This window comes from Podarcis liolepis, assembly GCF_965112155.1.
Source record: "Podarcis liolepis genome assembly, chromosome: 1".
NCBI lineage: Eukaryota > Metazoa > Chordata > Lepidosauria > Squamata > Lacertidae > Podarcis > Podarcis liolepis.
In genome coordinates this window covers 131629698-131656588 of record NC_139554.1, presented here as the reverse complement: position 1 = coordinate 131656588, position 26891 = coordinate 131629698, and the positions used below count along the sequence as shown (strand labels likewise).

General features: G+C 41.6%; 1 protein-coding gene across 16 annotated transcripts in view; it reads left to right on the top strand.

Annotated features, from left to right (window-relative positions):
- The window catches only part of ABI2 (abl interactor 2), a 72503-nt gene that overhangs the window by 38861 nt on the left and 6751 nt on the right, over positions 1-26891 (top strand). For 2 of the 16 annotated variants that reach the window (XM_083473585.1, XM_083473582.1), the window contains exons 2-11: positions 1535-1702; positions 4166-4342; positions 6807-6824; positions 14094-14191; positions 15019-15165; positions 16230-16354; positions 16689-16877; positions 20034-20192; positions 23450-23536; positions 25044-25217. In XM_083473585.1, coding sequence (XP_083329711.1) covers positions 1640-1702; positions 4166-4342; positions 6807-6824; positions 14094-14191; positions 15019-15165; positions 16230-16354; positions 16689-16877; positions 20034-20192; positions 23450-23536; positions 25044-25217 — 1237 coding nt within the window. In that variant the 5' untranslated portion in view covers positions 1535-1639. The remainder of the gene's footprint in view (positions 1-1534; positions 1703-4165; positions 4343-6806; positions 6825-14093; positions 14192-15018; positions 15166-16229; positions 16355-16688; positions 16878-20033; positions 20193-23449; positions 23537-25043; positions 25218-26891) is intronic. The other 14 variants (XM_083473590.1, XM_083473593.1, XM_083473592.1 and 11 more) reach the window with 14 other exon arrangements.

Sequence of the window (26891 nt, the reverse complement as noted above, 5' to 3'; positions counted from 1 at the left end):
ACTTCAGCTCTTAGCAGCCTCAGCCCCGTGAATTATACAGTTTGTATGTTTTATTTAGTCTTTGAATTGTTGCTTGATTTGAATACAGGACATTGGGGAGATTTAGTTAGATGCAGCAAACTGGCTATCGGGCATCCGTTAAATATTTCACTTGGTACAGGGTGACCTGGCATAATGCTAAGCATAATGCTACATAATACGCTACATGGTACATAACACTAAGCCGTGGCTTAGACTACAAACAAGCAAACATTGGCATTTCCAGGCGGAAGATCACGGCCACTGTACTCATCTCATTCCCTAGTTGCTGTGCTACGTGGCATGAAGACATGGTTTGACTTCACATCTGATCCTGGACTCCTGCTTTTAGCTTGTCTGGGGAAAAACCAATCACTAATCAGGGTTTGCATGTAACAAAAAGCTGAACCACGCAGCAGCATAGCCAAGGAAAGGCACTCAAGCAGCCAAAATCTTCCCTCCAGGAACCTGGTTATTTGCTTGTTTGCACGAAGCCTGGTTTGGCTTCCCATATGTACAACTGAAGCCAGTATCTTGTGAATATTGTATAGAAAATGCTGATTAGGTATTCTGGAAGAAACCGCTTTGGAGTTCACTGCATTAGGAAGGATAAGAGTGGTAAATCAATGGGTTTCCCCGCCCCTTTTCCTGTATTTATATTTGCAGTGGTCATGGTAATCTATGTTAGACTAAAACCAGGGTGCAGTATTTCATTCATATTGGTCAATTTTGGTATAAATGAATGTGTCCAAAAAGGGCACAAGAAATATCTCCAGACACTTGGGCACCTAAAAATCTGTTGTGGGCAGGATATCCGCTATAGTGCACCACAATAATTTCCAGAATATACTTCAAAGGTTGAATTATTGAATTTGGAGAGAGTGATAGGTGGGTGCACAGATTACACTTGCATGTACACCTGTCCTCATTGGCTGAGAAGTTTGTGTTTATAATCTCACCAAACTAGGCAACTTTTTTCATTGTTGTTGTTGTTGTTGTTGTTGTTGTTGTTGTTGTTGTTGTAATTTATATATCGCCCTATACCCAGAGATCTCAGGGGGGTTCACAGAACAAGATCAACATAAAACACCATATAATCAGTGCTTTTTTTCTAAAAAAAATGTTTAGGGGGTACTCTCATTTTCCTACTCATGTTGAAATACTGCCCCTCAATGAGGCCAAACTTAGATTCACAAAATGTGTAGTGGTATGCGTACCCCTGCGCCCCCCCCGAAAAAGCACTGTATATAATTAAAATAAAAACAACCCAATAACACCCCCCTTACATTTATATGTAAATACTGCTCTCTCCAAGGTCTCTGGGTGGTTTTTCCATGTCATTAATCTGTACAATGAACAGGAAGGGGGGTGGAAGAGGAGCTGCCAGACTTGAATGTACTCTGCACATTGGCCCAAGGTGTGGGAGAATGTCACCAAAGAGAGAATGTCACCTGTTACCTCAAAGTAGTTCATATGAAAATGTTGCATTTCTGATTATTTTGCTTTTCCCTTTCAGTCAACAGATAAGCAACGGGCCCTAGAAGAAACCAAAGCATATACAACACAGTCTTTAGCTAGTGTAGCCTATTTGATCAACACCTTGGCCAACAATGTTCTACAGATGCTGGATATCCAGGCATCCCAGCTTAGGCGTATGGAATCTTCAATCAACCACATTTCGCAAGTGAGAAAAATTGTTCTTTATGTTTGCTTAGTTTGTATCAAGCACCTAGTGTGGTACGGTGGATAGGATGGAACCCAGATCATAGGGGGGGGGGTATCTGAATTCAGTCCACTAAATGCATTTGATGACCTTGGACAAATCAGCATCTTCACAAGGTGGTTGTGAGGATGAAATTGTACAACCTTCATGTGGTGGAAGGTTAGGAAACTCATAGAGATGTTACCACAGATACAACGTGAAAATAATTTGACTTATCAGTATGATCTGGAAAAACTACCTTACTGCAGTTTGCAGTAGCAGGTCAAACTTTCTTAAAAAGTAAGATGACTTGTTTTCTTTTTGCCTTCAAATGGTGTTTATAATGAAGACATTTTGGGGAATAATTCTCGTAGATTGGGAAAAAATCCAGGTGGTGTGCATTTCTCCCCTTTTCTCCTGTTACCTTGACTTTTGTTAGTTTAAAATCTTGATTGTCTTTCTAAAATTTGTAATTTTGATATGCATTATTAATGCAGGCAAAGGTAGTATGGAGAATGAAATGTCTTTCTGCTAGGAAATCGATTACTCCTTTTTAAATATGATAAATGTTTGTCCTGGAGCGTTAAAAAAATTATAACAACAACTTCATTGTGAAGTCTCAATTCCACTTGCTTAACGCTGAATAGGAAAATTTCTTCATAGCCTGCGTGTAAAGAGCTTTGATTGGAGCAGACCTTGCCGTTCTCTATTCTACAGTCTCTGTTATAAAACAGTATATGCATAATGGGACATGACTCATGAAGGTTCCTAGCTGGGCTACATGAAAATTTCCAGTGTAACATTAATATACACTGATTATTATGAGTTAGTGAAGGTTAAAAGATTTTAATGTAATTTGTGATTGTGCACTGTAGGCCCCAGTTTTCAGAATGAGTGTTTTGTTTTCTGGATACCCCTACTCTCTGGGAAAAAAATAATTAAAACAATAATTCTGGCCAGCTAAAAACTATTAACTCATTCATGCAAAATGTTGTAAACATTGAAGTGGTATGATTTTAGTAGAGGAGAGTTATGTTTATAAGATTTGTTAGAATGTGCAATGTATTAATAGTTTAAAGCAAGCTAATAGAGCTTTAATGATACTTGAAAAGCAGATTTTGAAAATTGAAACATTAAAAAATATTTTTGATAGCACGTGTGTAGAGAATAATTTCTTTGCCTTGGTGGTTTTTTAACGAGCTTTTAAAAGACTCTTATTATAACTTCATCAAAATAGAAGTCTGTACATGACTGGATAAAGGCAGTATTGTTTTTCTTTTTTTGCTCAGTTCAAAGATGTATGGCAATTGCATAGTAGCACTTTATTTTTCTACACTTTCTAATCTGACTTGCCAGTTTCCTAAATGACCAATTGTGCCAGTGGCTTTCCCATGCAGTATTGCTCTCCACATTCAAGTATAATTTGACCTCCTAGCGAAAGTTGATCTATTGGATTCTGCAAGGAAGCAAAAACCTTTCAAGGGAGATCCTGGTGGTTAGGCCCCATTCATGCTTTTTGCAAGATGCCATGTTGCAGAATGAGGTCAGGGAATGTCACCAGGTGAGACCCTCGTCTCCATCTCCCACAATGCAACCTGTTGCAAAGCAAAGTTGTAATTGTTTGCTTGCTCAGCAGAGTCTTTCCTAGTAATGTTTGGAATGGCCTTTGTTGGTAGCAGCATAACTGTAACCATTTGCATAACATAAGAGGAGATACCTTTATGGAAGGAATCTCCTGGGATTCCACCTCTGGTCTACCACCTCTTCCTGTACAAACATTGAGGCAGGAGCAGTATGTGTGGTTCATGTGTCAGGAAATGACATCTCTGCCAGGACATCTGCTCAAGTTACTTTTTCTAACAAGAAAATTAAAGCTGACATTTGGGGAAAATGTTTATAGTGAGCATGGTAATGACCACAACAATATATGCCATCTATCAGTCGTCAGAAGCACCAGAGGCTAGCTTTTAAGTCTTGCTATGTTTACTTACTTACCGTATTTTTCTGTGTATAAGATGCCCCCATGTATAAGACGCCCCCTATTTTTGGGGACTCCAAATTAAGAAAAACACCCCTCAGCACTACCCATGTATAAGACGAGCCCCAATTTTAAACCTAATTTTTTGTTTTAAAAACCTAGTCTTATGCTGTACACAGAAAAATATGGTATATAGCATTAATAGGATGCTTTTATGGTAACATTCCTACTTAATTCAGACATTTTAGATTGCCCCATCCCATTTAGGCAAATATGAAAATACTGTACAGTATATCTGCATAAACCAAAAATTCTGATATTAAATAAGAATAAATATAAATTATATTGGAACTTAGGGGAAAATTAGAGGTATAGTAATGACACCGACTAGCTTGCTTAATGTGCCTTAAATAAATTCATTTTACCAGTCATTCATCTCTAATATTTTAATTCTTTTTTGCTCGCAGACAGTTGACATACATAAAGAAAAAGTGGCCAGAAGAGAAATTGGCATCTTGACCACAAATAAAAACACTTCAAGAACTCACAAAATCATTGCACCAGCTAACCTGGAGAGACCAGTTCGCTATATTAGAAAACCTATTGATTATACAATCCTAGATGACATTGGACATGGGGTGAAGGTAAGTGGTAATGTGGAATAATTCTGATTTATGAGTCTCCCTGTATGTTTTCAGAATGCAAAGATTTGTATGCAGGACTCCTTCCCTTTCCCAAATGGCAGCATGGTCCTTTTTACTGAACTCCTATTCTTCCTTCTGTATCTCAGTCTTTAAAAAACAAAAAACCCAGCCTCCCTGCTTCTCTGGCTACTTGTGATATCTGTATTTTGAGAAATGGGTAGAAGGCTTTCACCATGGGAAAGAAAGCATTTGGTGCCATTCCCTTCCTTTGGACTCGGTTGTCAAACAGTACCTTTGTGACAACAGGATATGCCCCTCTCCCTTTTCTGTTTGCATGTCCCAGATGTTGTCATGACCCAGATATAATGCCACCCATGTGTGTTGCATTGGCCTCCAAGATCAAATACAATTTCCAGGTTTGCATGATATGCAAAATCTAGGGATTAGCTTCCTGTGTGTCTGTACTGGGAATTTTTAAATCAACAGAATAAATAAAAATAATAGCTAGGCTTCAGTCTGCATGTAGTTCTAACAGCCCTTGTAGCTGAGTCTAACAATTCTAAATTGTGAATCAAGTTACATGTTCAGTTTGTCTGCTTGTTTTGTGCAGATACACACCTGATTGCATGTTCAAATTTTGTTCAGATTCTTGCATGTCTTTTCCTAAAGTACCCTTTCCCTGTGGTATTTTTGCAATTCGTTAGGCATATCTCAAGAGTAATGTGAATAAGAATGATTCGCAAGGCTTACAGCCATTCAGTCAGAACATTGCAGCAAGATAATGGCATAGTGGCATGCCATTTTATTTATTTCCTTGGGAATTATATGAGCTTGCAGAGAAATAAATTTGTAGTGCAACCCTAACCATACCTACTCAGAAGTAAGCCCTATTGAATTCCATGGGGCTTACCCCCAGGTAAGTGGGGTTAGGAGTGCAGCCTTAGTTACTCATTTGATGGCTCCTGAACTACAGGCATTACATGCCTGTTTACATTTCAAAAAAGTGGAGATAAATCTCATCAGTGAAGCCATAATGAATGTTTTAAGTACACAAATATATTCCAACATTCTTCGCTTGGAGGCAAGTGTCACTTTAATTAGTTAACTTCACTGAAAATGCACAATTTTTGAACAAGTACTAGTCCTAAATATTGATGAATTTGAAACCTGTTCTATAGTGCCTTTTAAAACGCATGTCTATAAGCTTTTCAGATTCTTACAAAGCTGAAATTGCTGTACCAGTTACACTAATGTTTACCCTTGGAGTGTCGAAAATACAGTGTCTCTTTGATTTATGGAGTTACATTCTCTTTTCAGCAGTGTAAATATCAGGGAGACAAGTAGTGCATGCACACTGTATTATCTGAAAGGGAAATTCTGAATAAAAAAACTTTTGAAGAAGAAAGAAAAATGCATAGACAGTAGTTACAGTGTTATACTATCTTTAATCATTAAAGCTTTAAAAATGTGGTAATCAGTTGTAGAGCTCTTTAAGTAGCCGAATAAAACCTAATGCTGATATTTAGAGATTTTAGTTCAATTCCACTCTGAATTAGCTGCTCTGCATATTTTTTTTGTAAAAACATAACATTAAAAAACCCTTGGTTTTTACAATTATAATACAAAAAAATTATTTGTAATCACTTCATGAACAATCTGGTTTTAAAGGTTATTTTGAAGAAAAAAAAGTTCTGCAGAGCAATGATATAAACCATGTCTATGAAAACCTTTTACAAAAGTTACTTTTTGTTAGCTACATCTCGCAAGTAGAGTGAATAAGCTGGACCCATGACTGGCTTATCAAGCAAAATTGATGAGGGGAAAAAAAGTTTTGGATTTTTATTTAATAAATCAAAAATAGTAATGTGTATATTTGATCAAGTAGTGTATGCAGTTCCATGAAACCTCCTTTAATGATGTTAGGTTAAACAGCAGAAGGCTTGTGACATCTATATTGGATAAAGTTTGGTCACACTCATTGTCTCTGATATTGAATGGGAGTTGTGAAATATGCCACACATATAATTTAAAAACCCAAAAATTATTATTTCTCAATTGGTTGAAATTGTACATGCAGTAGTTGCTTCATATTACTCTAAATAATTTTTTTAACTTATTCCATGTAGAAATAAGATGTTGGTTGCCGGAGGTTGTTTCATGGGCGGGTTAATAGTGGCTCTCTAGCTGTCTCTCATGAAATAGTGTTTGAAACATTGAGTGCTGACCTTGGAGTTAATAGTGTCTTAAGATGGTTCTAATAGTGGCTTTATAAATTTCATCTCGAAAACCATTACATATTCTGCTTTAATCACTCTTTCTATGATCTACTGATACATTATTTTGTTGATGCTAAATGCTTAACTTCTTTCTTTTTCCCCCTTCTCTCTTCATATCCTGAAGTTTCAACTAACCTTTCAATGCTTTTCTTCCTTACCTCTTTTATTTGCTTCATTTATGCATTAAGTGGTTGCTTAGATTTAAGGTAAGAAACGACAGGGCTGAATTTCATTCTTATTCTTCAGACTATTACATTCGGGGAGAGTGATAATTTCTGGTGGGTGGGGTGGGAGGGAATACCACCTTGAACACTATTCTTTGGTCTTAAAACATTTTTTAAAGCATAACAAAATGATGACCATAAGGATCTGGATAATGGATGATTTTCATGATAAAAAAATATATATATTTGTGACCTCTGATCTCCCACTGTGTAATGATCTTTTTATCCTATATATGATGTAATTTGCTTACTTTTATGAATAGTGCTTGAATTTGCAAGCTTGCCTGTCTTGAAAAATCAAAAGTAATGTGGGGCATGATTCTTTTATGAAAAAGTGATGTTTACCAGTTAGCCATTTACAGCCCACTTTTGGGACTTCCAAACCTGCTAGGAAGTACGTATAGTACTTACGTTAGACTGTTATTGCAAGTCAGTACACTGGCACAAATGGCTATGCTCAAATAAAAAACGTAAACTATATTGTGAGACTGCCCTTATTTACATGGATTCCCCCACACTTTGTAGCTTTGAACAGTATTAGGAGGAGCTTAACATTTTTCTCAGTGTTGTCATGCTTGAATACATCCATTCATGTCATGCTGTTTGCAGTCAAAAGTTACAATATAGAAAAAGATGGGCATGCCTAAATTCCATTGATTATCAATCTGATTGAAATGCTTGATGGTATTTAATCTGTGATCCGACTCTTTTAGAATTGCACCCAAAGACATTTTAAAAATTCAGTTACTTTTATGTGTGCTCAAGGGTTTCCGGCATCCAGTGGGTTTCTGGTTTTTTATTGGAACAACATATTCTTTCCAGTCCTTGACATGTTAGGAATTAGTTGTTGTGCAACATATTTGGGTTGCCAGCTCGGAAAAGCACATTGCAGATCCCCCTGAGCACATGGAGCTAATTGTGTAGCTCCCATTGGAAAAGCAGCGGAAGATTTTGAAATCTGGTTGAAACTAATTAGAAATGTAAAGATCAGGTAATTGATTGTTCACTATGTTTAATTATACTAATAATTAAAATGTAATTTAACATAAGGCAACCTCCTTCAAGTTTGGAAATGTGGAGCATGCTTTCCGGTGTCATGAGAAACAACTGTGATGGGGAAGAATTAAGCCAAACTCGGGTTTAGGAAATGAAATTATTCCTAGCTTGCTCTGCATACTCACATTATTTCCAGCAGCTTCATATCTTAGCCTAGATGAGAGATTCTTTAAGGATAGGGGGAAAATAGCTTCTCATAAAAATGGATCAACATCACACAATTCCTCCATCTTAAATATTTCTGCGTATGTGTTTACTGCTTTCCAACATCAGTTTAGGAGTTTGAGCATTAGGTGCTCAGTCGGAACTGAAGTAGCAAGCAAGCACCATTTCTGACCCCTTTTTCTGAGGATAGCATTTCATCATTCTAAGAATCCTATTCTCCCTTCTATTTTGTTAAGAGCTGAATTACCATAGAATCATACAGTTGGAAGGGACCACTAGGGTAATATAATCCAGCCTCCTATAGTGCAGGAATCTTTTGCCCAACGTGGGGCTCAGACCCATTGAGACTAAGAGTCTGAGCTAGACTGAGTGGAATTATCCATATGAAATTGCTGTTAAAGTCCAGCTTGGAACATGTGTCTTCAACACCCATGCTTATTAATTAACCAACCCATAATCTAGCCATCTTATCTATACTTGCCATCTTCTGTCAGTGATTGGCAGGTATCTGCAGCTAGTTTAAAAAGCAGCCAACACTAGAATCATTAATGGATCCCTTATGCCTGGCTCCTAGATGCCCACTTAATATGTTGTCTTTCATTACTTTAAGAATATAATCAGATTTCAGGAAGAGCAACCTATCAGTCTGCAGAAGGTAGTTAAGAAGCCGTTTAATGGTCTATGGAGGATACTTTTAAGAATGTGTTATAGCTAACTGTTGTCATTTAAGAAAGATGCCAGTCTTACTTAGGAGTAAGTACTATTGAACTCAGTGGGACTTGCCACTAAGTAACATATAATGCTACCAATGCATATTGACATAATTGCGTCTAGGATTCTAGTTAACTGAACACAGCATGGTATAGAGTTTTGAACTTGGATCATAGACATCCACGTTCAAATCTTCACTCAGACACAAAGCTAATTCGGTGTCCTTGGGCCTCTCAAACTCTTTCACCTTCATCTGCTTCGCACAGGGTTCTTGTGAGTATAATATGGGGTAATTTCCCTGAGCTCCTTGAATGGGTGGCATACAAATGTGAGGCAATGATTGAAGGTGATAAAAAAACATACCTGATGCAGATGACCATGGTAAGGAGCCCTCAGCCCCCAAAGCAGATGTGTCACTCTCACCTTAGTTTTCCAAGTATCTTTGAGCTGAAAATGGCGAATCCATTTGTGTGCCCATGCCCTTAACTGGTATAAATTTTGACAAAAGGGGGTGCAGTGCGGAAAGGGACTTCCCCTAGATATATTTATTTAATTCCATTTATGGACCAATAAAAACATTCCACTACTAGGCTGACTGCAGAGGCGTACACATTCTGCATTTCCAGCGTTGGGCCTCCTCAAAATCCAAGTCTTCTATCATATTGGCCAAGTGGCCAATATGATGCCCTGCAGATGTTGTGAACTACAACTCACATGTCAGCTGGGGGTTGGGATCTAACAACTCCTGGGGAGTAGCTTCTCAGATGTAGCCGGTTTTTGTGTTCACTGGAGCACATATGTATTGTTTGTCAGGTGTTGCAATTGAACCAACCCTGTGCGCAGATCCTTTGTTCCCTTTGCCAGGTTCTTGGTTTTGGGTGAAGTAGGAAAGCCTCAGCAGTTGTACAGACCTTTCCCCCTACTCCTCATGCTTGGCCACTTCATTGACTTGGGTGAGAGAAGAGGAACCCTTTCCCCTTTCCCTCTGTCCCGGACCCTGGAAGCAGCAGGGTCCATTGGAAATGTTCCTCTTGCACCCCGCTGTTTACACTAATGCAAAACACCAACCTAAAATCTGCAGGGTATGCTTGAAGGCCACTTTGATACCTATTGCTGAAGAATTTGTATTTGCTGCTGCCTACGCCACACACACATTTAGCGAGGAAATGCTGTCTTCATTGTTTCAGCAGTGCTTTCCTCCTTAATAATTCTGCATGACATGCGAGCAATATTAGATTATTGCGAGCGAGCTCCTAAAGCAGTTGGGTGAAGGAGAGGTGATGTTTTGAATTTTAATCAAGGGAAATATAAAAAAAAGTGTAATTGACAAAGACTGTTCTCTGTTTGTTGAAGCTTCACAGTTCATTCTGAAGATAAATTAAGAACCTCTTCTTTCTCTCCCCTGCTTTCCAGTTATTAGTTTGGGAAAATACATATATATTTGGGATACTTAGTTCACTTAAACAATTTTGTAGCTTATTTTTCCTTTCCTTGCTTGTTACAGCTCTGTCGGCTCTTAATTTTCTGAACTAAGTAGCAGAGCTGAGTACAAGAAAATGGGGCTATGTATGTTTTTTAAAAGATTCCATCTTTTTGCATCCTCCTTGAGGGTGTTGATTTCTTTAATGTTTTCACTTGCACAGACTCCCCCCCCCCCCTTTACCCCTAGCTTCTTGCCAATCTGGATACTGTTAAATCAAAGCCGTGTAATGAAAATGGCAAACATCTTAGTCATTTCTGGCTTCTAAAATAGCCATGTAAAATCAAAGTTGCTTCTCTTTTAGTGTCAGGCATATGTGCCACAATCCTGAAACCTTTTCAGCGATGCTAAGGGTTTAATCGTCCCCACAGAAACTTTTGCTTTCTTTTCTTAGAAGTCTAAAATATCTTGTCATTTAACAAGCTGCTTCTGAAAATCCTCGTGTCAAAATCAGTTTGTGTGCTGTGGAGCTGTTATGCTGTAAAACCCAAGCTCCAAACACAACAGGGTTTATTGTTCCCTAGATTGTGACCACAGAAATAAAATTGAATATGGTGGGTTTCCTTCCTTCGCACTTGCATCCTAAAATGACACACATGTGATACTGCTTACATTTTGTAATCTATATTAGCTTTTTAAAGGCTTCTTAACTTGTTGCAGTGTTCACATTCATGCTAAAAGTGGCCACATGAGTTTTTCCTCTTTATGTGTACATGCTGATGATCTGTGGCCAATCATGTCTCCTGTTGTAACTATATCTGCTTCAAAGACAATGGCATACTTTGACTGTGTGAAGTAGCTCTCAACCTATTTTAAGATAAATTCTTGTTCTAAATGCTGTGATTTTTGTGTGGAAACCCCACAAGGTCACAGAAATTTTCATTGCACCTCTGGCGGAGGACAGAAGCCCAGTGATTGTGAGAGGTTGAGTCACACACAACCCTAAAAGAAAAATCATGGAGTTTATCATATTTTCCCGTGTATAAGACTAGGTTCCCGCCACCAAAAAAAATAATGTCAAAAATCAGTGGATAGTGCAGAGGGTGGACTGGCGATTGGTTGTTGCCCCCAAAATAGGGGTCGTCTTCTACATGGGGGCGTCTTATAGATGGAAAAATACGGTATTTTTTTAAAAAGCATTTTACTAGCTTGCCTTTTAGTGTGTATCAAACCTGGATAAATATTTCCATGCCTAGTAGTGAATCTTGGATATTGTATGTAGAAAATGTAGTGTAGCGATCTCTAAAATGTATCCAGAAGAAAAAGTGAAGGCATGTTATTTAGCTGCATTTATCCAACGCCTTGTAACAATCATATGGGCCAGTTATTGGCGACGGACAGACAACTTTTGATCTAGCTTTGAAATTTGAAAACTTAGTTTTCCCAGATTCAACGATCTTTCAATGTTGAGGTGTCTTTTCCATAATGTTCTACCTCATGCTCCACGATGTGGTGGGCGATCCTGTCTTGTAAAAGTGTTGCTTTTTAAAATATGAAATTTTAGATTCATAGTCCAGGGATAAGGTAGCTTTCCTAGCAGCGCGCGTGCATACACACACGCACACACAAGCTCTTTCCATACACAAACACAAATATTAGTGTCCCCGTGTTTGTGATTTATGTGGAAACAAGCAGTGATTTTTTCTTTTTTAAAAAAATCAACCCACCGTGATGATGATGAACACAAAACATTAAATTATTCATACCTTGCATTTGCAGCATCGTAAATGTAATTTGTCATCAGCATCTCTTGAAACAGATCAATAAAATGGCTACCAATCCTAAAAAAATGAGGTGATCTATGACAGAAATAACTCTTGGTGATATAGTCTTTTATACACAAAATGTCACCTTTTCTTTTTCTTTTAAAAAAGGCCATATTTTATTAGGGTGGTGTTGCAAGTGAAGCTTCATTTCATATATGAAGTTGATTTATGAAAGTGCTTAGTGCAGATAGAAAGTGTCCAAATAGATACTTGGGGGGGGGGGATATTTTGGGAAAGACTGCAGTGTTTAGACTATAAAGCTGAAAGACCAGGCTTCCTCAACCTTGGCCCTCCAGGTGTTTTTGGTCTACAACTCCCATGATCCCTAGCTAGCAGGACCAGTGGTCAGGGATGATGGGAATTGTAGTCTCAAAACATCTGGAGGGCCAAGGTTGAGGAAGCCTGTGAAAGACTGTATGGGACCAGCACAAGCGCCCTTGAATGACAAGGATGAAGGGAGCAGAAGCAGCAATATTCCTACTGCTACACTGGCTTCTGTTACTTCAGAGTAGACTCTTTTCAGCAGAATGAGATATTCACCAATACTTGGCCAGGTCATTGCATCCCTCTTGGGAAGTGAGGATACCAGATTATTTCTTAAATTGAGCTTTTAGGATTCCCCCTTGTGCTTTTGCAATACGTGGTGTAAGAGTTTCACGTTATGTATAACTCATTCCCTGTCCTAGGCACATCAGCTTCATAGACACTGCAGGTTGGTGGCAGGCAACCTTTTGCCTACCCCCACAACCACCCCAAAGTTGCTGGGCCCAAACTCCCATCAGCCCTAGCTAGCACGCTCTAGTTGGTCAGGTGAGAGGAGAGTTGGAATCAAATGACACCTGCCGGGCTGCAGGTTCCCCACCACTCAGTCAAACAAGAAAGAAGTGGTTTCCTGAAATATATATTAAGTGCTTTTGAGAGACACTTCATGTGTTGTGCTGTGGCAGAGTTGCATTTGCTACGGCTAGAATGTGTAGCTGAGGTTCCATAGCCAAACCCCTAGGCACGTCCCCTGGACGCATGCAATACAAATGTATTTTTAAACTTTATGTATTATATAGTTCAGGGATATATTGTGGCCCTTCAGATGTGCTTGGACTACAGTTCCCATCATTCCTAGCCAAGTGGTCCAGAATCCTAGGAGTCGTAGGCAAATAATATCTAGGAGCCACCCGTGATTTGTATTATAATACATAAAGTTTGAAAACCCACTTGTCTTTCATTTATACCCTACATTTCAGTAAAATATCTCATTTGTATTTCTAGGCGGCGGTTCTAAACCTACTTTCTTGGGAACAAACCACATCAAACCCCGTGGGGCTTACCTCTGAGCAGACGTGGGCAGGATTTGCATAGCTAGAAATGCAGTGAGGGAAAGGATGTTGCCTTGAGCCTAGTAAGCAAAGTTTGCCTTGAGATAGGCACACTTTCCTTGTTGCTGGTGATTGGAAGTTAAATGCGAAATCAGTCAGAACAAGAATCAGTCTTAAACGCGCCATAGAACCACAAGTCCTTTGAGCACATCTTAACTCTTGTACAGTGGTGCCTCGCAAGACGAAAAGAATCCGTTCTGTGATTCTCTTCGTCTAGCGGTTTTTTTCACCTTGCGAAGCAAGCCCATTGACGGATTAGCGCTATTAGCGGCTTTTATCGGCTTATCGGATCAGCTGATAAGCGGCTTAGCGGCTTAGAAAAGGGGGGGGGAGGAAAAAAAACCTGCAGGAACTCGCAAGACATTTTCGTCTTGCGAAGCAAGCCCATAGGAGATTCGTTTTGCAAAGCACCTCCAAAATGGAAAACTCTTTCATCTAGCGAGTTTTCCGTCTTGCGAGGCATTCGTCTTGTGGGGCACCACTGTATGTAGAAATTGCACATAGGTGCATGGCCACTGGGGCTTCTACGTTATTATTATTATTATTATTATTATTATTATTATTATTATTATTATTATTACACATTCCCCTGCTTTTTTAATGTTGCAGATCAGTTCCCAAAGCGTTCTTAATTTATTCTCAGTCGTTGACCTGAAGAGTTCAGTGAGGTTTGCTTTTCTTCCCATTGCCTCTCATGCAGGTTAGTACACAGAATATGAAAATGGGTGGCCTGCCTCGTACCACGCCACCCACCCAGAAGCCACCCAGTCCGCCAATGTCAGGGAAAGGAACGATTGGGTAAGTACAACTTCATGCGCATTGGAAAGGGGGCAGGGTGCAAAAAGGGAAGGTAAAAAATCCTTTCTTGCTTTTACTATTGCTTCATGGCTCATTAGTGCCTCAAAATGACATTGTGGGCTTTGGAGGTGTCTTGTCTCTCTCCCCTGTAGGCAGATAGCACATTCATAGCATCGCCAGGAGGTGGAAATAATGGTTGAATGTGGTTTCTTTCGGCAGGAGCCTTTTGGGCTTTTGTTTGTAGAGTAGCTCTACACTGCTGTACCTAGAAAAAGCAGTGGCCCTGATTATTCTGTACGACATGAACAGAGAAATTTCATGGGCCCAGTTAGGTCTGCTGAGAAGCACGGCACCAGCATGTGGAGTGTTCTTACAGGCTCAATAGAGCCCCCATTTTCTCTCTTCCTCTTCTGACCTACTAAGTGTGCAGGCACATTGCAGGCACCATGATAGACCAGCGATTGGACCAGGAACTCTCTGCATGCTTCCCCAGTCTGCCCTCCTCTTAACGCAAGTCACTGATGCAGCAGAGCAGAAGTCACTTATTTTGAGAGGAGAGGGAGAGCTGGCTGGGGACATGGGCGGCATGCAAAGACCTCTCTTTTTTGGCACCTCCTTCTTGTGCGCCATGAAGGGGGATAAGGAAAATTGGGCTCTGCTGTGCCCAAGGGAATCCTTCACAGGCGCTGCCCCGGCAGTGGACTGGATCCTGCCCTGTGCATTTTCAATATGAACAGTAAGCAGGAGTTCTACACTGCCTTACCCAAAGGTGTTTGGTGTATTTCATTGTCTGAAATTGCTTCCATACATATGTTTTTCTTGTGTAGGCGTCACTCTCCCTATCGCACACTGGAGCCAGTGCGTCCTCCAGTGGTACCAAATGACTATGTACCTAGCCCTACCCGTAATATGGCTCCCTCGCAACAGAGCCCTGTTAGGACAGCTTCTGTGAATCAGAGGAATCGCACTTACAGGTATTCAGTCTGCTCCTGCACAAAGTATTAACAATAATTAAGACACATAACACAGCCTTATAGTGATCTGCTTTTAACCCCCCCCTCCTCCCTCCAACCCTTCACTTAGAACTTCATAAATTCATGTGATTTCTTGGGAAATCCATTGGGAGTTAGAGGGAAACCATGCTCTTTATGCTACATGTTGTATAATGCGAAGTTGTTTGTCTAGGAAGAGTTTTTTTAAAAGATACACAATTTGCTTGCCGAATTGTGTATTGTAGCATATGAAGTCTTGAATAGAACTGTATCCTGTTTGTTTGCTTGTTTGTTTGTTATAACTTCTATTTATTTGCCTCTCCGCCATAAGACGGTCATGGCCGTGCCCTGTTTCTAAAATGTGGTGTCTACAAATGAGGGTGATGCTGTCATGAGGCTTTAGTGTTACTTCCCAATAAGTTCTGAAACTTGAAATTCCATGCTGAACAGACATTCTTATTATTCTTATTATTCTTATTCTTATTCTTATTCTTATTCCTATACCTGTAGATGAGACTTTGGTGCCTGTGAAAATGTTGGTAACATGAACTAGATAGGAAACATGACTGATTTAATTCCTTTATGTGGATTTGCAGAAGTAATGTAAAAGCTGGAAAAAGGCCTTGGCCCAAGATAGGTCTGTACTAAGGAAATTGATCTGCAGAACAGATTAGCCCTGGCCAGCATAAAATGTAATGGTATGTTGGTGAGATTTCATGGTGCCGTGCCAAAAACTATTTTAGGCCTAAGCGTTTTTACTTGTGGAGTATTAAGCAATGCAGATAAAACCAACCTCCTTCTAATATTGGCCCTTTGCCCATTAAGAGTTGATATTTCTAGGGTCCTGAAAGCCATCTCCTATAATCTAGCAGGCAGCTGTTACTCGTCAGCGATGTACCCTGATTTTAGCTTGGACGTAGGGGGAAAAACAGCAGCACGTCTCTCTTTGTCCCCAAAATTGCAAAGTTTAGCAATCTGTGTGTGCCTGGCATGGAATGGAATATGGATGCCTTTGTGGTTTGTTTGTTTTTATATTATTTCTTTAGCAGCAGCGGGAGCAGTGGAGGGAGCCATCCTAGCAGTAGGAGCAGCAGTCGAGAGAACAGCGGAAGTGGAAGTGTGGGAGTCCCTATTGCTGTCCCTACTCCGTCCCCTCCCAGTGTGTATCCAGGTAAATCCTCTTGGGTTTGGGCGATTCCTTGGTAATGGCAATTATCTGTAAGCTGCTTTGAGTCCTGTCAGGGGGAAAGGCAATGTTTTACATTGGATAAGTTGAAATCCTCCTCCCATTCCCCACCCCGTTTTTGCTGCGTACCTAAGGGGTAACCCTTTCCCTACATAAACATTTTTCTACCTCTCCTTCCTCCCCCTCCGCTGCTGCCATTTTTGGGGCTAGAGTTTTAAGCGTTTGTGGAACGTTCCGCACAAAAGACTCGAAAGCTTTTCTAATCCTTGCTAACCGTAACTCCTTATTAACTCCTCCTCTTCCTCCTCTTTTCACGTAGCCCCTGCCAGTTCTGCTGGCACTTCTCCCCTTCCTGCTACTTCTGCCCCTGCTCCCACTCCTCTCACTCCTGCAACTGCCCCATCCTCTGCCGCCCCAGATGCTGCTGCCGCTGCTGCAGGGGCTCAGCCCCTTGCCGATGGCTTCACATCTCCAACTCCCCCTGCTGCTTCTTCCACTCCTTCCGCAGGTGAGTTTCAGCGCTTCCTCTTGAGGCAGGTCAGCCAAGATGCAATAGCAGCCTAAGACTGGTTTTGTTGAGTACTGCAGATTCACAGGGTTTCCTATGCTTGTGTGGTTTTCATTGGGAAAGCGTGGCATTTCGTTTTCCATTGTTTCATCATCTTTCTCAGCTGCTGAAAGCACCTTGTTATACTGAATTGTTTGGCTTGCTGTGTTTCTTTGTGCGTTGTTTTCAAAATGCCCCTTTGTCTACCCTACCGTCTATCTCGGTTACAGTGGTGCCTCGCAAGACGAAATTAATCCGTTCCGCGAGTCTCTTTGTCTAGCGGTTTTTTCGTCTTGCGAAGCAACCCGATTAGCGGATTAGCGCTATTAGCGGTTTAGCGGCTATTAAAGGCTTAGCGGCTATTAAAGGCTTAGCGGATTAGCGGCTAAAAGGCTATTAGCGGCTTAGCGGCTTAGAAAAAGGGGGGGAAAGCGAAATAAAATCGGAACACTCGCAAGACGTTTTCGTCTTGCAAAGGAAGCCCATAGGGAAAATCGTCTTGCGAAGCAGCTCAAAAACGGAAAACCCTTTCGTCTAGCGGGTTTTCCGTCTTGGGAGGCATTCGTCTTGCGGGGCACCACTGTATTTCGATCCAAGCATTATTCTGACAACCGCACATTGTTGACTTACCATACTTTTCCGTGTAGAAGTCTATGTTTTTCTTTTCAAATCATGGTAAAAAGTGGGGGTCGTCTTATACATGGGTAGTGCATAGGGTGGGTGTTTGATTGGTTGCTGCTGCGGCTGTCAGCTGCTATTGTGCGTATGATTGGTTGCTGCATCAATGGGTGGTGTTGATTGGCTGACGCTTTGGCAGTTGGGCGGGTGAATTGCAGCTGCTGCCAGCGATGGGGCAGACAGGAGTCAGATTTTGCGATGCATATGGGTGAGCTATTTTCGGCAATCCCCCCCTGAAAAAAAGCTCAACAGTGCTGAGCAATCCTCTGCAAAAAGCTCAATGACTCTCTGCTATCTCACCTCATTTTCTTAAATCTGAGTCCCCCAAAATAGGGGAAGTCTTATACACGGGGGCATCTTATAGATGGAATAGTACGGTATTTGCAGCTTGTTTCAAAAAAAAGTTCAACATTTTGTAGGTAACATTGTATCAAACTCATTGCTTGGAAGCATGGTTGTAAATCTTAAGTGATGGCAGTGTGCAAGGCTGTTTAATATTAAGGGGGAGCAACTGATTTACAAGTAGCAAAATATATTTTTCAGGTTTAATTGATTAACCTTTTAGGTAAAAATATTGCTGTACTCTAGACTTTACCAAGGCACTGCTTTTGGATTTGAAAGTTGAGGCGGGGGCGAAGACCACCTGAAACGAGCATCATAGTTGGGTGTTCTGTGACTGGTGAAACCCATTTAAACTTGGAGCAGCTTACGGCCATCTCTTACAAGGATATTTGCTATTTGATTATTTTGCAGTTTTTTGGCTTTGCTAAACATGTCCCCTTCCATTCAAAAGTATTATGGATGTAAAAGTTTCTGCTGCGGTGGGTTCGTTCCAGCATGTTGGTCATCAAGTGGTGAACGTGCATATAGGAACTTAACCTTGGTTGAGTTACTCTGGAAAATCGGGCAGAGCACGCTGTGGTCGTGTACTTGTTTCATGTTTCCCTCAGCTTCTTTGAGAGCTAATGGAGAACCAGCTGAGAGACCTCCTTTTTTAAAATGCTGGGTGGAATGCTACCATTCTGCTCTGCCCCATATTCATCTTAACAAGTTTCCTTTGAAGTGTAATTTAAGGTATCCCATCGTATGTGCCTGCTGTGTCAGCTGAATTGCTTCGTTTTCAAAAGCATAACATTGTAGGGTTTGTATTAATGCCGAACCTCTGAATCATCTGAGCAGCTTTTAAAGCATGTGAAAAAACACACACCAATGGGTTGTTTCTAAAGCTGTCTTCCCACAAGCAGAGTAGACTTGCAGTCATGCAGTGGAATTTCACCTTCCTCTCTTTACCACTGCAGCCTCTCTTTCACACCTCAAATTTGCTCTGGAGGTTTGGGGGACCCGTTGGACTTGGGGCTTTTTTTTTGCGGGGGCGGGGCAGCAAGAAGCTGCAAGGAGGAGATAGGAAAGATGAAGACCCGGTGTGTGAGCCAAAGGTCTGCTTAAGCAACATTGGGTTCCACCCTTTGTGTTCAAACATTTTAGATAAAGCTGAAATCTGTCTATCTATACACACACACACACACACACACACACTAATTTCTTTATTGAAAGTTAAATACTACAGTCATACCTCGGGTTACAGATGCTTCAGGTTGCGTTTTTTTGGGTTGCGGACCGCCGAAACCCGGAAGTACCGGAACGGGTTGCTTCCGGGTTTCGGCGGTCGTGAATGCACAGAAGCACCGAATCACAAATCACAACCCATGCGTGCGCAGAGCGCCACTGCGGTTTGCAAACGCTGCGGGTGTGAACATGCACCCCACACTGATCACGTTCGCAACCCGAGCGTCCACTGTACATAACCATATACAGTGGTACCTCAAGTTACATACGCTTCAGGTTACAGACTCTGCTAACCCAGAAATAGTACCTCGGGTTAAGAACTTTGCTTCAGGATGAGAACAGAAATCGTGCTCTGGTGGCATGGCGGCAGCTGGAGGCCCCATTAACTAAAGTGGTGCTTCAGGTTAAGAATGGACCTCTGGAACGAATTAAGTACTTAACCCGAGGTACCACTGTATGTCCACCAAGCATGGCGAGACGAAATAAAAGAGAGAAAAAGGAAAAGAGAAACAGCACCTGTGTAGAAGGGAAAGTGAAGGGGGGAACCCAAAATTGTATACTTTACAAAGTTGTTATTGTACCTCACCAGATCTTAACCTATTACAGTATTTGTAAGAAAGGATTCCAAATATCATTGAATTTGTCCATGGCAAGTCTGCGTTTATATGCAAGTTGTTCATATGGCGCGAGTTTGTATAAGTCTTCAATCCAATCGTAGAAGGGAGCCACGTTTTTATTTTTCCCATTCTTCAGTTTCAGTCTTTTTGCTGTGGTGAGTCCACTCATATGAAGCGGAAATCTTTATGTGAAAAGGCAGGATTCATCTTCAACATTTTTGTCCTTATCCTGACACTTTTCTCCCTTCCGAAACAGGTCATCCTGTTCAGTTCTACAGCATGAACAGACCTGCTACTCGGCACACCCCTCCAACAATAGGGGGCTCTTTGCCGTACAGGCGTCCTCCTTCCATCACTTCGCAGAACAGCCTTCAAAACCAGGTGAATGGAGGACCCTTTTATAGCCAGAACCCAGGTAAGATGCACCGCAGTGAAAATCAGTACTCTAACCCACCAACAAAAATGCCATTGTTGTGGTGCCTTTAAAGATCTAACCACATGTTGTCGTGATGATGAATAATTCGACCTTTACCTTAAAATCCTAAATATTAATCTCTGATTGCGGGGAAGGGGTTGTCTTTCTTTGATAAAGTATTATATTTGAAATGTGGCTGTTTTGGTAATTTATCAGTTTGTCTGTACTTTCTGCATTTTATTTTCCTCTGGCCTCACTGTTTACAAGCGCACCCCCCCCCATTCCCCGCCCAAACCATATACTTGTAACTTTAGATAACACTTTATTCATCTGAAGTGGAAACTTATGCCATGAAAAGGTTAGTCTTTAAGATGCCCAAAGCCTCGGTGTTTTCTGCAACAGACTAACATGGTTATCCCTGAGACAACATTTTGTTTCCCCTCACAGTTCTTAGTTCAGTAGGTGGCCAGATTGCTAAAGAGATGGCTTGTATTTGGAAGGAAACCTGGCTTGAATCAGTTGTACATCATAGAAACAAGCATGAGGAAGGCAGAACCCCGTGATCTTGTCAGTTTGCTAATGTTTCATAGGAGATCAGTTGATGAAATCCTGAAAAGCACAACTGCAAATAGGTGTGTGAATTGATTAGTCTGAGAGCCTGTAACTTGACAGAAGCCACACTGGTTGAGCTTCATGACTTACCGTATTTTTCGCTCTATAAGACGCACCAGACCACAAGACGCACCTAGTTTTTGGAGGTGGAAAACAAGAAAAAAAATATTCTGAATCTCAGAAGCCAGAACAGCAAGACGGATTGCTGCACAGCGAAAGCAGCGATTCCTCTTCCTGTTCTGGCTTCTGGGATAGCTGTGCAGCCTCCATAAGATGCACACACATTTCCCCTTACTTTTTAGGAGGGAAAAAGTGAGTCTTATAGAGCAAAAAATACGGTATGTTGTGGCATAAGTCTGGCTCTTCCACCCCTAAGCCAACACCTGTCTACTGAACCTAAGTTCCTAGAATATATATGCATGTTAATAATGGATCTGCACTCAGTGCACATAACCTGCACGATGTCTGAAGTTTGCACACACCTGTTGAACTTGAATATTTGTGTATGGAATATTTTGTGTTTGTGTGTGTACATGTTCAAAACATACCGAGAAGTGTCCCTAAATATGACAATGCATAACACTCACAAATGTGAAAAGGTGTTAATAATAAGCATGACTCTTTGCATGCTGAAGGAGAGAACCTATGATTATTCACTCTTTTATGGGGAGACCAATTTCTGAAGGTTTGTTTTTTTATGCAAAGGTGTTTTCTGGATGCTCAGCATGTTTCGTGGAATCCTTTGTTGTGGTAAGAGTTGTTAAATGGGTGGCCCTTCATTAGTCGGTCATTTTGTTGTCGAGGCACCACAGAAGATTGCCAAATAGCCAATAAATATTAGGTAACTCTCATTCAATCTGTTTAGCCAAGCAGAATGTTATGATTTAAAAGGGTAGCTTGCTTGGATTGTAAATTTACAAAAAGAGTGGCTTTCCCGTGGCGCAAATAATGAGAGGTTTGTAAGTGTAGAATTTTAGCAGATGAAGATGGGATATGTCAGTGGACTTGGACTCCGTCCAGCGTAGAGGCAAAAGGACCTCCAACAAAGACTCACTGTCGGGAGAGGACTGCTGAGGACAGCCAGATTACTGTGGTGCCATAAAGAGGGAGGGAAATGACAGGATAGGGGAGCAAGGAATGCCATTTGAAAATTGGCCTGTTACCTTTTCATTGAGGGAGCATCAGAAGAAGAATGCATATGAGAACATGGGCTTCAGCAAGGGAGAAGGAGCATGGTGCTTGCTGGGGGAAATCTTGGCACTGATTCTCATTCTTTTCATTGTACATGAAGTGCACTCCTGCATAGACTTCCCCATGTTACAGGCACACTCTGTACAAGAGAAAGCAAAGCAAAAATAGGTTCTGCACACGACAGCTTGATTTTAAAAATGAAGCGATTGGCAGCAACCATGATCTGAAGGGGCAAGTATATAGGGAGCTCAATTTTCAAGAAGTTGTGAGTGCTGAAATATTCTCATTTAGAAATGAGTTGCATCCACTGAATGACTCAGCAGAGAGTGAAAGAACGGGAGTCTCTGACATCATTGAGTTGTGGGGAAAACCTAAATTCTGCCCTGACTCTCAAGTTGCCAAGACTTGGGGGCCGGGATTGGGTTTTGTTTCCATCTAAACTGTGACCCCAAGTGCAGCTACTTTATCTACCCATAGAAGTGAAAGATTCCCATGGACTTCTGTGGGAGGAAGTAAATTGTTTCAGCTGCTGTCTCAAAGCCATGCAGAATGGTGCTTAATCGCATAAGCACACTTCTAAAATCCTGTTTTAAACAGTCAGGTCACACTGTTCATGAAAGTGTTCTGTGTGCTCAGAAACACTTCACGTAAAGTTATTCTAAGTCTCAGTCCTGAACATTTTCTCAGACCGGGTTAAGAGATTGCTTTCTAATTTGCTTGTAGATGTTGAATTTTTATGAAGAAATATGAAGCTGTAAATGTTGGTCTTTGGTAATGCAAATGCAGGCTATGTAAAAATGAAGCGCTGGAAAGTCCTTGTGAGTTGGGGAATATTTTCCCTGACTGCACCAGACTGTCTTCCTAATAGCCAAGGATTTCTGTGCTTCTGCCGGACTTGTTTCAGGACTGGTTCTGTGGAGACTGCAGGAGACGAATCCCTTAAGCATGAATTATTTCTGTTTTTTAATAAAAATAAAAATAATATTTTTAAAAAATTTATTTATATCCCTCCCTTCCCAGCCGAAGCTGGGCTCAGAGCGGCTAACAACAATAAAAATAACACAGTTTACATAAAATCACAATCAATTAATTGAAATACATTCTAAAATCAATTCAGAATCAAATTAATGGCAACCATTGGGCTTGCGTTCTATGAGGATTACCAAAGGAGGGGGTCAGACTGTGCCTTGGCCAAAGGCCTGGTGGAACAGCTCTGTCTTGCAGGCCCTGCGGAAAGATGTCAAGTTAAGAAACAAGCCTGATGATTAATACTGCTTCAAGCAAATTTCAGTGCTGTCCTTGGCAGCTAGGTTCAAGTTGACCTGTTACTATTTTTCCTCCCCTTTTCTTGCATTGAGTAGGAAACCACAGTGCCCATGCAATCTCTCATGTTTTGGGTTCAACTTTTCTAACCGGAGGCCTGCTTTTTTATTGTTGTCGTTCCTTTTCTGCAGTGTCTCTTGCGCCGCCGCCTCCCTCTATCCTACAGGTAACTCCTCAGTTACCACTCATGGGATTTGTGGCCAGAGTTCAGGAGAATAGTAAGTATGCATTTTTATTTTGTTTTGATTCAGGTAGAGATATTTTAGTAAGCTTAAGCTCACCTGCAAGTGTTAGGTTTGGAAGATGACAATGCCTCTTGATCACAGACAACCTTGTAATGCCCACTTGCTTCTAATCTAGCAGACGTTCCACATTTGGATTGGTTGGTCATAGACTGTTTCATAAATTTTGTGCATCTACCAGTCAGCAGCCAAGACAGTGCATTTTGCAAAGTGTGATGCTGTGGTCTTCTGCCAGGCAGAAGAGGAACACTTGTTTTTCATGTGGGATTGGGTCGATTACCTTCTGCCCCCACTGCAGCAGCGTCCACATAGTGGACTCAGAGCTTCAAAGTTCCTGCTTTACAATCTGAAGGGCATGCAGAAAGCAAAAGAAAGCGACTTAACCAGGAACTGCCATTCAGCATAACCATATGGGATTGAGAACATAAGGACAGCCCTACTGAATTCAACCAAAGACCCACCAAGTCCAACATTTTGGGGCCAGCCAGATATCTATGAAAAACCACTAGAAGAGTGCAAGAGCTATAGCACTTCCCCCCCCCCCCTTTGAGTTCCCTAGCAAATGATGTTCAGAGACATACTGCCTCTGAGACTGGATTTGGAAGATCTAGCAGCAGGTAATGTGGAACATGAATCTCTCTAGAAAAGGGCTGGTCCTCCAGCGCTGCTTAATTGTCAGAGATGATGAGAACAATGGTCCAAAGACACCTGGAGGGCCACAGATGTGCTACCTCTTCCCTAAAGTGGAAAAGCTGCTGTTTTCCCCGATGTCCAGTGTTTGAGTGTCAGACTCGATGGAAGGTGAACTTTGAACCTTGATCAGTGATTACACGCACTGCCTTGGATCTTTTCTGTAAAAGGAGGACAACCCATTGAAGCAGACACTGGGCGGGGGGCGGGAATAAGACTTGTAAAGCTCTTAATATATTGGATGTGCTGTACAGTGGTGCCGCGCAAGACGAATGCCTCGCAAGACGGAAAACTCGCTAGACGAAAGAGTTTTCCGTTTTGGAGGTGCTTCGCAAAACGAATCTCCTATGGGCTTGCTTCGCAAGATGACAATGTCTTGCGAGTTCCTGCTGGTTCCCCCCCTTTTCCTAAGCCGCTAAGCCGCTTATCAGCTGATCCGATCAGCAGATAAGCCGCTAAAAGCAGCTAAAAGCCGCTAATAGCGCTAAGCCGCTTATCAGCTGATCCGATCAGCAGATAAGCCGCTAATAGCGCTAAGCCGCTTATCAGCTGATCCGATCAGCAGATAAGCCGCTAATAGCGCTAAGCTGCTTATCAGCTGATCCGATCAGCAGATAAGCCGCTAAAAGCCGCTAATAGCGCTAATCCGGTAATCCTTCAATGGGCTTGCTTCACAAGATGAAAAAAACCGCTAGACGAAGAGAATCACAGAACGGATTCTTTTCGTCTTGCGAGGCACCACTGTATAGCCTTTAAACTCTAGGAACTGCAGTGTGGATTTTTGCTCCTCTAGTTTCAGACACACCTCCACCCCCACCCCCGGTAGATGAGCCAGTCTTTGATGAATCCCCACCACCACCACCACCTCCAGAAGATTATGAGGAGGAAGAAGCCGCTGTGGTAGAATACAGTGACCCATACGCTGAAGAGGATCCACCGTGGGCACCAAGGACCTACTTGGAGAAAGGTACATTTGCTGGAAGTTCTAACCGTAGAGTTAACTGCTGAGGCAAGAGTCTTTTCCAGCCATTTGACATGGGTTCAGCTCACTGCACCTTACTGGCTATGCCTCATCCTTGAGATCCTTCAGATGTTATGTTGCCCGGTGGTGGCACAACATGAAATTAATATTTTACCAGTTGATGGTGTGTCTCAGAGTCCGATCCACTTCCTTCAGCATGAGGGAAGACAAAACCAACGTTGGCCTGTCCCTGTGAAGCAACTGCTGCTCTCTCGGCTGGTGCTGGATCCTGGTAGCCGGTACTTTGCTAGTTTCCCCAGGATTCCAGTACAAGCAGGGAACGGCTCGGATCTGTGTTTACCCTTTTTTTATTTAATAAGCAAGCCAGCTCTTTCCAATCTCGCGGTTTGGTAAGAAAAACCTGTTTTCCGTATCCTCCCCATTCACAATTGTCATTCTTGCAAGCTTGCACCACAAGGCTGGGAAGTAGGATCTGGCTGGTGGGCTGGATCCTGAACTCCCCCACTCACTGGGAACTCCACTTGCTCCTCAGTGCCAAATGCATGCCTGCTGGGATCAGCTTTACTTGTCTGATTGGAGCTCCCAGATGCAACCATTCCTGCCTTCAAGCAGGGCTGGTAAGACAGAGGGATCAGCTCTACATAGGTGTTCTGGTGGGGAACTCGGCAGTGGGCTGATCCCAGCTGGCTTGCATTCAGCACTGACTGCAACAATCTGGTTTGCACTCTAGATCCATTATTTCCTTGCAGCTTTGCCTGCTCCACCCCTGACTTCAGGACATGGCTGTTGGGAAAATGGCCTCATAGGCCAAATTAGGACCTTTGGCAGGCTTAATTTGACTCGCAGGCTGGAGGTTTCCCATTCCTGTTGAGTGACTGTCCTCTAGTATCCTTTGCACTGTCACGTAACAGATCACAGCGTGGAAAAGCATATTGAATAGTAAGTTAATTCATATTTCTTATTACATCTGTAAGCCAACATTAATTCAAATTCCCCCTTTTTTCCCCTTGGAGAGGAAAGAAACGAAAGAATTTTTTGTGCATGAGAAAGAATGCAGAAAGAAAGGGAATCTTAGCTGATTAAAAAGTAATTCCATAAGGTCTTCAGCCACCTGAATTTGTGGGCCGTAGTAAAACAGAACTATGCAGAACTACCAAAAGATGTTGGCAGTTCTGCATCTGATATACTAGAAAAACAACAATAGGTAGATTGCATCGGTTGAACAGTCCCTTTGAATTGTATTGGTTTCTCTTTCTCTCTTGCAACCCTTGCCTGGCCTGTTTGGTTTTTTTTTGCTCGTATGCAGAAACTGAATTTATCTCCATTTCATCACTGCACAAGTTTGAGAAAGGAAATGAGCAGTTAGAATTCCTCGATAGACCTGCCTTTTGCTACTTTTAGGAAAGCAAGCAGCATTTTTTAAGGATGCCGTAACCCATCAATTTACTATGTGGGGACTGTTCTCACCAAGATCCCCTTTTTATTATATGAAACCAGAGGGGGAGCATCATGTTGTGTTGACTTTTTCCAAAATATTTTTGGAAAAATATTTTGGAAACCCTAAATAAGCTTCATCTTTTTCAGTAGTAGCAATTACTTGGTTCAGTCTTTTGTATATTGGAATGAGAGGCGTGGAGTAGGCCAAAATTTCTCCTGTTT